The 13,926-nt window shown below is 46.1% G+C and overlaps 2 protein-coding genes across 3 annotated transcripts; one reads left to right on the top strand and one right to left on the bottom strand.

Annotated features, from left to right (window-relative positions):
* The first annotated feature begins 7,399 nt into the window (after positions 1–7,399).
* LOC100834761 (plant intracellular Ras-group-related LRR protein 1) lies at positions 7,400–10,867 on the top strand. Of its 2 annotated transcripts, none has more exons than XM_010242072.3 (4): positions 7,400–7,790; positions 8,872–9,141; positions 9,614–9,783; positions 9,890–10,867. In XM_010242072.3, exons 2-4 carry the CDS (start codon positions 8,920–8,922, stop codon positions 10,593–10,595), a joined length of 1,098 nt encoding a protein of 365 aa, XP_010240374.1. In that variant the 5' UTR covers positions 7,400–7,790; positions 8,872–8,919; the 3' UTR covers positions 10,596–10,867. The 2 variants fall into 2 exon arrangements, with proteins under 2 accessions (XP_010240374.1, XP_003580452.1); XM_003580404.4 differs by having other exon boundaries at positions 7,401–7,682.
* A 315-nt stretch (positions 10,868–11,182) lies between these two features.
* Positions 11,183–12,748, bottom strand: LOC100844649 (putative peptidyl-tRNA hydrolase PTRHD1). Its single transcript, XM_024455904.1, is given in 3 exon segments — positions 11,183–11,682; positions 12,305–12,420; positions 12,423–12,748. Coding segments are annotated over 3 exon segments (438 nt in total). The 5' UTR covers positions 12,562–12,748; the 3' UTR covers positions 11,183–11,499.
* Between the last annotated feature and the right edge of the window lie 1,178 nt (positions 12,749–13,926).

Genomic DNA, 13,926 nt, shown 5'->3' with positions numbered 1-13,926 from the left:
AGGTCGGCGCATCCGTTCCTTAGCGTTCCGTGAAGGGATTTCTTTGTTTCCTGCTGGCGACACACGGTCGATCGTGATACTTTTCCCAACGTCTTTACTCTCTCTTCAGATTTACAGCATTTTAGACGCATTCCGTTGTTCCGCGCGTTCACGGGTCAGAACTCTGAACACCAGCAGATAGCGTACAGTGTTCATCATACACGACCCATGAATCCTCACAGGTTTTGTTGACAACTTCTTGCCATGAAAAAGACGAGGGAGATGTTGATGTGAAGGCTACGATCGATGGAGCACCATACGGAGGTCAGATTAATTAATTGCGTACGCGTAAAGTGTCTCTTACGTTGAGTAATCCACGGGACACACTTAGATATGCATAGCAGCGTGTACGTACGTAGCAGCCGGATCCCACAGTAATTGTTGACGTTCTAACAGCTCGGTCGAGATCCACGGGGAAAAAGATGGACACGACACGACGGACTGGAGCCTTCGATCCACCCGTTGTTCGTCGTCGTCGTTGAGGTCTATTCAAACAAAATGCAGTGATTATCCTTGTCTCTAGCATATTCTTTTTTACCCTCCTTTCAGCTTCTTGGATGCACGTAATCTAGTCGATCGGCTTAAAAAGTGAGTAGGAAAGGACAAGGAGATCAACATATCGTCGGAAACCAAAATTGTCCAGCAAAAACACACAGCCGCCCATTTGAGGACCACAATTTTGGGCGCAGTAAAACGTACGGACTTGGCACCGTTGTTGGTGTGAAAACGCGCCTTGCTTGACCTCTTTCTCCCAAGGAGGAATGAACAGAAGAACACTTCCATCCATAGACCATAGACGAGTCCCCCGGCCTGGCAGGTTGGTCCTGCCCCGCATTGTGACAAGGGGGCACGCGCTCTTTCTTCACGGCGAAATCAAACCTGGTGTACAACTTTGTCGCGCGCACGCGCGCAAGACATGAAATCTCCGTCCGGCCGGGCACACAAACACAGGGAAAGCCTCAAAGCCATATGAGACCTGTACGTCCGCTCCCGCTTGACCACGACCCGACCCGACTCGATCCAACAGCCAGCCGTCGTGGCGCCTCACTCCAATGCGTCTAGGCTCTAGGCTCTACGGGCGACGGCGACGGTTCCGTCCTGGCGCGCCTCCACCAGGAATTGCCTCGATCAGATCGTAATTCATACATAAACCGTCGCGCGCAGGGGATTCAACGGGCATTGAATGCGGGGTTCACACTTGCGACAGCTCCACCGGGCGCGAGAGATGAGGAGGAGATCGATCTACCGATGGAGGGCGACACACACACGGACACATATCTCCCCGCTGCCGCGAGCCCCGCTCCCGACGGCTTGCCGTTCACACCTACCCTTCACTCACTCCATCCACCCATCCATTCCATCGCCGATCGACATGATTTTGAATTAACCTCAGCCCCGATCCTTGACGTCGAAAGCTTAATATACACATAGCCTCTGGCTAAGCCTGATCGCTCCTCGAATCGACCGAGTTAATGGCGGTGGTTACGGGCATTATTCGACGGATCATCGCGCGCCAAGCCATGGATCTGTCATCTCACCTGTTGGAGCCCGCGTAGCTCTGACGTACTGCAGGGGGACAGAGACCGGGGGGGACTCCCTCTGTCCTGTGTTTCGGGGCACGGACGGTCCTTTTCCTTCTGTTTTCTTTAGCTTTGCCACCACGATCCTGGCCTGGGCCGATTGGGGGATCGGCTGGGTATTGTCGTGTTGATGGAGGCATGGAGGCCGAGATTGCATGTAACGCAAGGAATCAATGTGACACGGCAGAGCCTCCTTTTGGTGGTTCAGTATAAATCTCTTTGATCAGGACATTAGGATAAGCAAGCAGTCATCCTCTGCCCACACGCACGGCCGATCATAGACTTGCTGCCCACACGCGCGGCCACGTATAACAATTACTCCGTAATAAATTTCCCCAGACAATTAAGCTAGCCAGTACGTACGGAGAACAATTCTTCGAGTCACATGTACGTACAACTAACTACTACCCTCTTGCCTCGGCTGACTTTGCCTTGCACGTACCGTACATGCGTACGTCAAACATACGACTTTGGGTGCTGGTTTGACTTTGGAAAGCCATCGATATGCATCGGTCATGCGAGTCAGTAGTACACTATGCATGTACGGCACGTCTGTACTTTCTCCTACACTTCGCAAGCCATGCGTGGCCTCCAAAGCCTGCATATATACGGCGCGTACGTATTCACAGCTAGCGAAGTCAAAGCCAGAAGCACGTACGTACGTATCACCTGCTCGTCTCAGCAAATCGCTGCAGATATATTATACTACCAGTACATCGCTAGCTACATATAACATATGTGTGCAACCCATAATATACATACCCCGGTCCAAATGGACGGATGACTATTAGCTTTCGCTTGCGGAAATCATGCACTAATTCATCGGCAAATGAGCAATCATCTTTTGGTTCTCAACCACGACTCTGTATATATAAATCAGGCTGATACTTATCAGAAAACAAATCCCGGCACGGCGTGGATATACATAAAAGAGACTCTCCAATTAGAATAACTTGTAGTTAAGGGAGTACATAAATCTCTAATCCGTTTAATAGGACTTGATTTGCACCTAATCGATTCCTAACCATTGTTGCTTTTTTTCTTTTCTTGCGATCGATCGAGGATAGCTTAATCTCTACAACGACATGGCTTTATTTTGCAATACCATTGTATGTCATGCAAAGAAGCCAACAAGAGATGCAACTAAGATTGTTTTTTGGGTGGGTGGGTGCAGCCGTACGTTTTGTACTTTTGCTCATCAGGATCTGTTGGCGCTTACCGAACATAAGACAAGAAAATCAAGCTCCCATGATGATCTTAATCATGTTTAATTTGGTTGGCAACAGAGTTTAATTAGTACTCCCTCAATTTCACAAAGGTTGGCGTATTTTGTTTCGTTAAGACAAATTTTTGACCGATGAAAACTCTATTGATATGTGTTTTTTCATACATGAAATTTATATCAATGGATTCGTTTTTAAAAGTTCTTGCTAATGATCATGGTTTCGTATCATATAGCTTACATATTAATAGACTAGTTCTTGTTCAAAGAATTGTCTTAACGAAACAAAATACGCCAACCTTTGTGAAAAGGAGCGAGTACTACTCTAAACAACATATACACGGACGGCAGGCTGGCAAATTTGCTTCTTTCTGGAATCAAGGTCGTCGTCGATCGAACTCCAAAAGCGATAGGGCAAACGGCCGGTTGCTCCAACGGTCAACTACCATACGCATGTAGTACAGACAGAAAATAAATTTATGTATGGATCGAGCTGGCATGCATGTTCTGTGCTATCTAGTCAGCATGTAGGACTGGGGCATGTCCTGGGGTGGCACACATGCCTGCATCGAGCGATCGGAAAGTCAACTTCTCTGCAAGAGAGAGCTTGTCATTACTAGGAAACTAATGTTCCTGCTAAACAAAAGCACTTTTTAGCAGAGACATGAACGCATCTTGTAGGCAGGTACTGTTACTTTTCAATAATTGAAAAACTCTTCGGATTTGCTATTGAGAAGTCATTTCCGTTTTTTAGTTAGAGAAGTCGACGTGCTAATTGGCAATACGTGAGAGAGAAGGGACTGAAGATGACACTCGGATATTAATCCAATGCGTCAATTTAAATTTATTTATTTATTTCTTAAAAATCAGGCGACCGAGATATAGTTACACACAAAACTCTTTGGTTGTCGCTAAAGACATTTCAAGTTGGAGCTTTTTGAAATTGATCTCAACTATTGTTCCCGTCTAGTTTCCTATTTAATCTTTCAGTTAGAGTTGGAAGTATATGGATGAACGTACATGATGTGAATCTTGAGGCAAATCTAAGATATCTGCGTTGCATGGCTATTTGGCCCTGACAGAAAAATCCCGTCTCATTATTTATTTATGAGATAAATGTATAAGCGGTCCTGGTATTATTCAGTTGGTGTTACTTTGGTTCTAAAATTATGAAATTGCACACTTAGATCCTAATTTTATTTTAAGTGGCTCAGGCGAGGTCCTAAGCTGGTTCTGGCGCCTTTGAACCACCTGCATGGCTCGTTGACCCAGTACACGACAGCAAAGAGGCTCACAGACTATAACCAATGGCAATGTAGTTTAGTAGAAACCCCCTCGTGAAAGCTCAATTACTCTTATTTCTCCCCTCGTTTCACAAATTTTAAATGGCACACTAGATTGGTTTTTGCAATTGATCAATTACAGAATCATATCAGCGCACCGATTTGTTTCCATATTACATAGTCACACGCTAGCTCACCTCTTAAGCGTGAAGGAAATGTGGATCTTCAGCAGCAGCAGCTAGTAGTGCTGCACGTAGTAGTATCTTGCAGACCGCAACTAACATCAAACTAGTCAACTACTCCTAGCTCGGATCATATCAAAATCAAACTAGTCGATCAATTTGCAAGTGGGGATGGATGCATTGTACAGCTGCAAGCAACTACAAAGATAATACTATACTAGTAGGTAAATTGGATTTTCAATTGCTCGTGAGTTAGATCAGTTGTGTGTATAATCCAGCTGGTTGGCCGACACGATGACTTGCAACATCTTATCACTGGCGAACTAGTACTTATCTCGGTCGTATGTATAATCCGGTACGGTACGGTCACATGGGCAGCTGATCTAAGCAGCCGTTGATATCAATGTCGTTATGGCAATATCTTATCGACCCCCTTGTGCCCCAAAATTCGCATTTTAATTCAACCGATCGAGTTGTAGCTAGCAGCTACTGGTTTCGGATCCGCTGGTTTCATGGGGGAAGTAGTACCGATCTCCTCTGGCATCTAGCTACATAGCTAGCTAGTAATGCAAAAAGTCAAGTCTTTGACACATGAAGGGGACAAATTAAGTCCTTTGTCTTACTATTGAACATGACCTAATTAATCAACATTTCTACGGGTGCCGTTTGGTTGAAGTACTCCCATGTATATTAGTATATATAATGGCTAAATACCCATGTGTTGCTATGGATGAAAAAATTAGACTACACGCTAAATTAGATTAAAATCACTGTTAGTACATGTTAGCGGCATTGCCCATCTTATTTCAATTTTGGTGACAAACATTATCCACATGTCAATCTTTTGCAAGAGGTTTATTTTTTTCTTTCCTTTTTCCATTCGACCAAATATGATCGGTTCCGCAATCACTGATAACGGAACAAATAGGTTTAAAGAGACGGGCAATTGTTTTTTTGACAATAGAAAAAGATGATGAAGTTATTTCTTTCCAACAAAAGAAGATAACGGACCGCCACCACTAATTGGCTCTTTTATAAGAGTAAAGATAAACATGCATCCTAACACAAAAAGAACTAAGCTGGCCGGCCTGTTCTGTTTAATTATATGGTATACCACGGTATTCAATTAGATCTTAGATCCATGAATTAAACAATTCTTCACCCTACTTAACAACTCGAACCTTTCATCATACAAAGCCAATCCTCTGTCACCGACGGAGGTACATATATGTCTAGTACGGAGTACTTTGTTCTCTGCACGGTAAAGGACTCCTTGAAGAAATATCTACGATGGACCCTGACGAAAGAAAATGGGACCTGTAGCGATGAGCTTGAGGTTGCTAGCCATGTCAACTACGTCGTCTCCAACTCTGCATCAGCTAAGGGACGACCTTTTCATATCTGCAGTTACACGTACCAAATGTCTGACGACCGGATAGCCCTTTTCTTTTACTACTCTCAGATGACTTAATCGGCAACTAATTCTTTACACATATACCAATTTTCTTTTCTGACCAGCAAGAAGGAAAATAAAGAATAGTTGACGATCGATCAAGGCAAAAGGCGATAATGTTGAACTAGAACAGTACTGATACTGACTTTCCTCTCCATTTTTTCGTTTCTTTCTGCAAAGCCACATGCATGTACGTAGTACATACCTACCTACTGACGTCGCAATGTCTCCTGTAAAAAACGTGATGCATGCCTGCGACGTACTGTAAGTACACTATCAAGTCTGCGATCAGGTCTGTTTAGACTGAAACATCTACTGTACATGACTGTGTCGTTTCCTTTTCTTTCGGGCTATGTACTTCGTCCGTTTCTAAATATTTGTCGTGATTTCAGTACAAATTATTTAGAAACAGAGTACTAAGTACTACTCACTAAACTGACGGGGCACTTAAATTATACAGATTCTCTTTCACAAGTGCTTAATTTTTCTGCATTTGATAGGTCTGGGTAGGACACATTTGAGATATATGCATGGCAAAAAGTCAGAAGTTGGAAACTAGTAGTACATGCTTATCGTACAAGCAATAGCAATGCTGTCTTGCCACGTCCCCAGCTAGTTAGTTTGCCGGTCAGATCAACTGTAGCCAGTTTTTCTTTCCGAACGATTTTTTCCTTTCCTTTTTTGAACGCATTTGCAGCCAGTTAGTTAAGCACATGTGTACAGGGAGTTCAGGAAGGAAACATACAAGAAGATGAAGACAAAAACAGCTCGGTCAGAACCTGTCAATTGCTCCTATTAATTGGAAGTTGAGAGACGATGGAGCTTTGCTAGCGCAAAGGGATCCAGGATACATCGACCGATCTCTTCAACTTGGCCAAGAACTTCGATTCGATTGAGCACCACACATTTCTCCTCCCGCGAAACAGAATTTGAGATATACATCGAATTATGGATGGATTGCTGTAGATTCTGTCTTGCGCTACGTGTTTGAATGGCTGAGCATATGTAATTTCCATGGCAGATTTTTTTTTCAAGGGCAGATGAAGTACGGAGTATCTTAGTATCTAGCTATAGCTAGACGTTTCTTGAATGCCCGTAAAAGCCAAACACAGCCAGCCACCGTGTACTGGAAATCAAACGGAGACGTACTGTTGCCCAGCTTGTATAGACCCACGTTCAGATCAGTAGTATTTGCTATGCAAGTTTGACCTCTTGTGCCGTGAAAACGAGGGGTTACACTTCTAACTTTGAAAACTTCCATGCATGATTTAGTCACGAGATTAATTACCACGGGAGCGATTTTTCATTTATGAAGGACTTTAGATCGATGGTCTGGTGGTACTCACCTCAGTATAGCTCTTGTTGGCATCTTCCGTGGATATCTTCTCTGGAACGTTCTCCGATGATGCAACTGAGTCTGACCTTCCAAAATTAAACCAGCCGCCCAAACGGGCAAGTAATATTCAGAGTCCCAGAGAGAGAAATCTGTCGCCCCCTTGAAAGAAAATTAAAGCTTTATCTGTGGACCCCCTGCAGCTGGCTGGTACGTACGGACGTACCGTGGCGGCCGAGACGACCCAGATCGAGTACTAAACCCAGTTGAAGGCTTTCTTTTATCAGAAAATCAAGGTCGATAATCAGGCCAGTGGTTTACACGCATACTGCCCCCGGGTCAGCTCTTCTCGATCGGTTGCCTGACTTGCCTCCCCGGCCGTCGGTCTCTCTCTAGCTACCCGGCCCGCGCTGCCGCTTATATATCAAGGCCACTTTGGCTTGTTCTAACAGAGTCAGTACAACAGCTAATACTATAATTAAGCTCCTTCCTTACCTTCCTTCATCCCGACCGGCCGTCTCTAGCTTGTTTCTTGAGCTGCTCTTCATCTTCGACCGCCTCGAGCTACCTTGTCCGGCCGGCGCCTTGAGGTTAGAGCAGCTTGTTTTGCTTCTCTGCGACGACGCCCATGCATGCATGTTAATTTGCTTGCCGTGCATGCATATATGAGCAAGGCTGCGATAGCTGTTCTTGCTCAAGTAAGCCTTCCTTTTCTTCTACTTCATCTTCAGTTTCTCTCTCGAGCGCGCTAGCCTCATGGGTTACTAATGGCATGCATGCACGAGTGGCCGCGCTGTTCTTTTTTCAACTTCTTTTTTTGCCTACTATTGCTTGTTCGTTATATCTTCCCTCCCTCCTTAATAATCTTCTTGTTCTTCTTCTTGGGAAAAGGATCTCCATCTCTTCTTGTGGTAGAAAAACTCTTACAGGGAATTTGTTGCTCGTTGCTACCTTTAATTATTTGGGCATGTTAAGCCAAGCCAAGCGCACTTCTAGTGCTTGTGTTTTTTCTTCTTCTTTCTGTACTTTTCTCTACGCTAATTTTGTAGACAATTGCCATGCATGCATTTTCTTGTTTTACTAGCTAGCTACTCCCCTAGTTAGGTTCTGGAACTCTGGTTCAAAAAACAAACAGAAAGAAATATAAATGGTTTTATATGGTTAAGTATCTTGGTAGCAATTTGGGTGTTCTTCGTTGTTAATTACTCCGTAGCTGCTAGCTGGTTGTTCAATTCTACAACATATTGGTTTCAACGCTTCCCTTTGGTGATATGTGGGGTGAATTATTATGTGTCCCTTTCCATTTTCCTTGTTCTTGACCTACTCACAAGCAAGAACGCATGGTGTTCATCTCGTTCCATGCAGCTTTGAATTGCCTGGAGCCTAGAGAAAATAGATAACTACAGTTCACAGAAGCCCTTTTTCTATCAGCACTACTGTACCACTTTTGCTACTACTAATCTCCCACCAACGACCCTCTTTCCCTCTTCTTAAGCCACATCAACCAAAAAAAATAATATTTTTTCGATCTTCCATGACTGGGCACAGCGTGTTAATGTTTCTGACTACAACATGCAATTAATGCTGGTCGTCCTGTGTTCCCTTGTTAATATGGGTCTCTCCCTCATGTCTCAATCTTTTAGTTAGTTGCGTACTGTTGGACGTACAACGGCGTCAATTATAGTACACGGCTGCTTTCAGTTCAGTCCTCTCAGTCTCAACTGATCGATGTTACCAACGGCACAATCTGATCTCTTGCTGTTTAAATATACACATCAGGATTCAGAAGGTGGAGAAGCTAGCTTGTAGTATAACCAGCTGGAGAGCATGAGGGACTTGGGAGAGAGGAGGAGGCATGGGCATGGTGGGCATGTCAACGTTGTTGGGTTTGGAGCAGGAGCAGGAGGTGGACAACATGCAGAACATGACCAGGAGAAGCAGAAGGAGAAGAAGCTGGACATGAGTGGCATGTCCATGGACACTCTGCCACACATAACCATGTCTCTCGGCCACATCACCACTCTGGATCTCTCCAACAACAACCTCGAGGTAGGATTTTCTTCTTGTCTGTGTTATAACGATCTTTTATTTCCTTCAAATCAATTCTTCGGCAGTTTCTTCTGTTCTAATGTCAAGTAGACATTTCCTTGTCATTTTGTCTCCACTAGCTATTTTGTCCTCTCTTTGAATGGATAACTGGTATGAACATATTTCGAAACGGCAGCTGCCCAATTTTTTTGTGTATGATAAGTTAACTCCAAGATAAGCATGGCCTATTATTAATACAAGAAGGCATGTCATGCATGTTACTCAACTCAAGTGGTTTTTGTTTTCTGTACTTTGGAGGGTACTCGACTCAACTAGCACTACTATATACCATCACCCGTGGCAATCTTTCTTTCCCGCTCTTGTCTTCTCGCGTTGCTGTTAGCAACTCTGCACCAAAAAATACCATAGCGTCTACATCCTAGAGCATACTTGATCTTTCTGATAATCACGTCCTATTTTTAAAAAACTGCAGAGCATCCCAGAGTCAGTGATAGCCCGGCTTCTGAACGTTGTGGTGTTGGACGTCCGGTCCAACCAGCTCAAGTCGCTGCCAAACTCCATCGGGTGCCTCTCCAAGCTCCGGGTCCTCAACGTCTCCGGCAACCTGCTCGAATCCCTGCCAGCCACCATCGAGGAATGCCGGTAAGGCACGAACGCAGCCGTAAATTCATTCCCATTTCATCTGACAAGAACAGCATCTGTAGAGGATTCGTGTGATAACCTTTGTGAGATGTTGGCATGGATGCAGTGCGCTGGAGGAGCTGAACGCCAACTTCAACCAGCTGACGAGGCTGCCGGACACGCTGGGGTTCGAGCTCCACAGCCTCCGCAAGCTCTCCGTCAACTCCAACAAGCTCGCCAGCCTCCCGTTCTCCACCTCCCACATGACGGCGCTGCGTGCCCTCGACGCTCGCCTGAACTGCATCCGGGCACTCCCGGACGGCCTTGAGAACCTCATCAACCTCGAGGTGCTCAACGTCAGCCAGAACTTCCACTTCCTGCGGGAGCTGCCCTACGCCGTGGGGCTACTCACCTCCCTCCGGGAGCTAGATGTTAGCTACAACTCCATCTCCGTGCTCCCGGACTCCATGGGCTGCCTCACCAAGCTCGCCAAGTTCAGCGCTGTCGGAAACCCGCTTGTCTGCCCGCCCATGGACATCGTCGAGCAGAGCCTCGACGCCATGCGCGCCTACCTCAGCTCCCGGATGAACGGCACTGGCGTCAATGCCAAGAAGAAGAAAGGATGGGTGCCCAAGCTGGTTAAATACAGCACCTTCTCTGGGAGGATGACGCCCGGGAGGATGACACCCGGTCGAAAAAGTGCCCATGACAATTCGGAAGGTCTGTTGATGTCGGATTATCGCTCACTCCACGGCGTGGCATCACCAGGGTTTCTCTCCATGCTGTCACCACGACGGCTCTTCTCGCCACGGAGGAATTCCCCCAAGCATTAGTACGGATGATGGTCCATCAGTGTGAGTTGCTTGCTTCAAGCATTTTCAGATGAAATGCTCGTAGGATAATTAAGGCGCTGCCGTTCCTGCTGATGTGTACATAAATGTTCTGAAGAGGTATTAAATACAGTAATGTGTAAAGAAGTACAGTAGGGTCATTGATGTACATAGAAACTAAAAAGGTTGGTTTTAATTTCCTGCTGTGTTTTGTTTACTTGCTACAAATGATTCTCCATGTACAATACATTTTTATAATTTTTTTGCGTAGTCTACATGTTGAATGAACGGAAAGTTCGAGGTTTTGAGTAGTTCCTACACACTTTGGTCAACCAAAACTGGAATAGTAAAATAACAACTCAACAGTCCAATACTATTGATGACTCGCGTGATGAAAAGCATCATTAGTTTTCAATTCTCTACTCTACAAGGATTCTGAGGTGCCCAGCCTTCTTACGTAAATAGCTGAATTGATGTGTTCCCGTTGTAACCTATGAGTATCAAACAATCAACACAATAGAGGAGGTTACCTTCATGCCCGCCAAAAACGGCTGAAAATCATCCAAGACTGAAGTTGTCTGACTGATCACTTTATGCAACCCCATTATATTCATTGCTGAAACAGAATCCTTCAGTACATGACAAGCAGGGGATCCAGGACTGAAATTACAATCTCTATGTTTTGTTATTTCGATACCAGTATATCCACTTCTGAAACAAGAACGATCAATCGATCCAAGACAGAAGAAGGTATAAATAATACACAGGTGCAAAATGTGTCGAATCCAATGCTACTAAAGCCAAACCAAGATACCAAAACCAGGGCCAAGAATAAAGCTGCACAGTTTGTAAAGTTTGATGATCCTCATAGATTGGGGAAGAAACAAGGATTGAAAATATGCTTCAGTCATTTGCAAAGCTTTAGCTTCCGGAAGAACGAAGCAACCTGCGACTTTGGGCAGGGTGCTGTGGCTATGCAAGTCGGAATGTTCTCGGGCTGCTCTATCCACAACTTGTGCCGGACACCAGCTGCTTCCAGTTTCTCAGCCAGGTTCTTCAGCTGTGTTTCTCCTTTCACCTCCAATGTCACCTGTTTACAAAAAGTTCGCTAGATCAAAACAAGGGATAATGCTACCCAGGTCACTCTGCAGGGTAAAAATACTGAAATTGAAACGTTTTGCTCACTCGCTTCGTGTTGGGGAGTACCCATGCCAAACAAAATCAGGCACCGAAATGATAGTCTCAATTGTGGTTTCTAATTTTTTTGTGTGGACTGGACAGACTGGGACCATCTAATGACATCATATGCAACTTCTCTGGTACAGAAATTACTACGGGTCAGAGATTTTCCAATTTCTGAGACGTCACAGTCCTGCCGGTTGTCCATGGCATTAAGGGCTTTGGTAGTTTCTATGCTCAAGTGATCAAGTGACAGATAGAACCTCCTAATTAGACCAAGAAACCGATGTATCATGTGATGTCCAAGTCTCCACAGTCCCTATCACAGTGCAGATGAACGGAATGGCTTCATGAAACTAACCAGCCAGGTAACCAATGTGGGAAAAAAACCGTAATGCAAACACCTGCTATTTTTGCAAGGATGCGCGATGCAATCATGCAAATGCTATTTTTCGAGGCGCAACGCAAATGCTGAAGACGAGGGAGCAATGTAAGGAGGCGCGAGTTCGGGTGAGGCAAACGGTCGAACATGCCTTGTGCATGCGGTCGAGGTTCTCGGGTGCGCAGTAGGCGGCGGTGTCAGGGTGGTCACGATGCACCCACAAGGCCGCCACGGCGGCGTGGCACCCCTGCGCCACCACGCTCCCAGCGGCCACGCGTCCACCAGGTCGCGCCGCAGCACCACGTACTGGACAACCACGTCCTCGGCCTCCTTCCCCGCTTCCTCGCCGCCGCCGACGGCGGAAGCAGAGGACGCCGCTGCATCCGGAGTGGAGGCGGCGGCGCTCATGTCGGCTCGCCGTGGGGTGCGGAGGATACGAACCCTGGTGACACCTGGGAGGAGGAAGAGGAAGGGGGCGCTTGGGAGCGTGGTGGCTGCGGGGGACGGCAAGCGAAGGGGGAGGAGGGACAATATGGTGTGAAGGGTTTATCCTTAAACCTTACTAATTGACATTCAGTCCGACAGACTTCACTGTTTATGTTATTTTTCTATTACGAAACAGATACAACGGACTTAGACTATTTCTGCCTTTTCTTTTTATTACGAAACAGATACAACAATCCATCTATTGCCAAAGAGGGTCACATGAAGCGGCCAAAAAAACACGAGAGAGGAGGGGCCACAAAAAAGATCTACACTAGAAAGCAAGGTGAAAAAATTATGATCATCGGACATCATCTAGTCCAGAGCAGAGGTCGCCAATTCCAACGCCTGCTTGCTTCCATGTCGCAGCCTCCTCTTTGATTATGTTGAGAACTTAATTCTTGGACCAAAACTTGTTTTGGAAAATTCGATGATTTCTTCTCTTCCAAATCTCCCAGAGAACAAGCAGGGAGATCGAGGCGATCCCCTTGCCCATTTGCTTCCCTTGCAGCCTGGCGCGGTTGATGATCATTGCCTGATTGATGTGAAGGTTGGCCAAGCCCCCGGGTTCCAACTTCCATAGCGGGCAGCCAATCCAATCAGCCACCATCCTCCAAAGATCCAAAGTATAAGCACAAGGCATGCAAATGTGAATGGCGGTTTCCTCGGTCGAGTGGTAGAACAGGCACCATTTGTCAGCGGTAGGCAATTTTTCTTGGGCTCCCATTTTCAACCTGACACTCTCTCTTGCTCGCCATGGCAGCCTGCTAACTGCCTCGTTCACAGCCACAGACTTGACTATTTCTCCCATTTTAACGTAACTATGCGACCGGTTCATTTTCTCGCTATCCTCCGGTATGCTAAGAAAATCTGACCAAGGTTATCGAAAAATAGGAACAGATCAGTAGACCAGACCTATGTGACACTTGATACTTACGCCCATAATCTAATATATTAAATTGGAGTTGGCGGTGATGGTACGGTCGTCGCGGTCCCGACGCGCCTTTTAATTCCGGCTCTCGTGGTCCTCAAGCGCAGAAAAAACACGTACCGTCTCAAAAAGAAAAAAACAACAACAAAGCCCTCCTCGCTCCTCCTATCCTACGAATCTCACCCCCACTCGATCTGGATCTTGCCAGCGCCCGCCGTCGCTCTTGGTCGTCTCCACCAGCTCGTGCGCGTTGGCGGCGTCCATGTGCGGAAGACGGCTGCGGACCTGTGGCTCCGACGCGCCCCCGACCACCGGCGCACACGAGCCGGTGGCTCCCCGCGGGACTTGGACGGCGATGG

Source organism: Brachypodium distachyon, chromosome 5 (genome assembly GCF_000005505.3).
Source record: "Brachypodium distachyon strain Bd21 chromosome 5, Brachypodium_distachyon_v3.0, whole genome shotgun sequence".
In the NCBI taxonomy this organism is placed as follows: domain Eukaryota; kingdom Viridiplantae; phylum Streptophyta; class Magnoliopsida; order Poales; family Poaceae; genus Brachypodium; species Brachypodium distachyon.
This window is presented reverse-complemented; position numbering and strand designations above follow the sequence as displayed.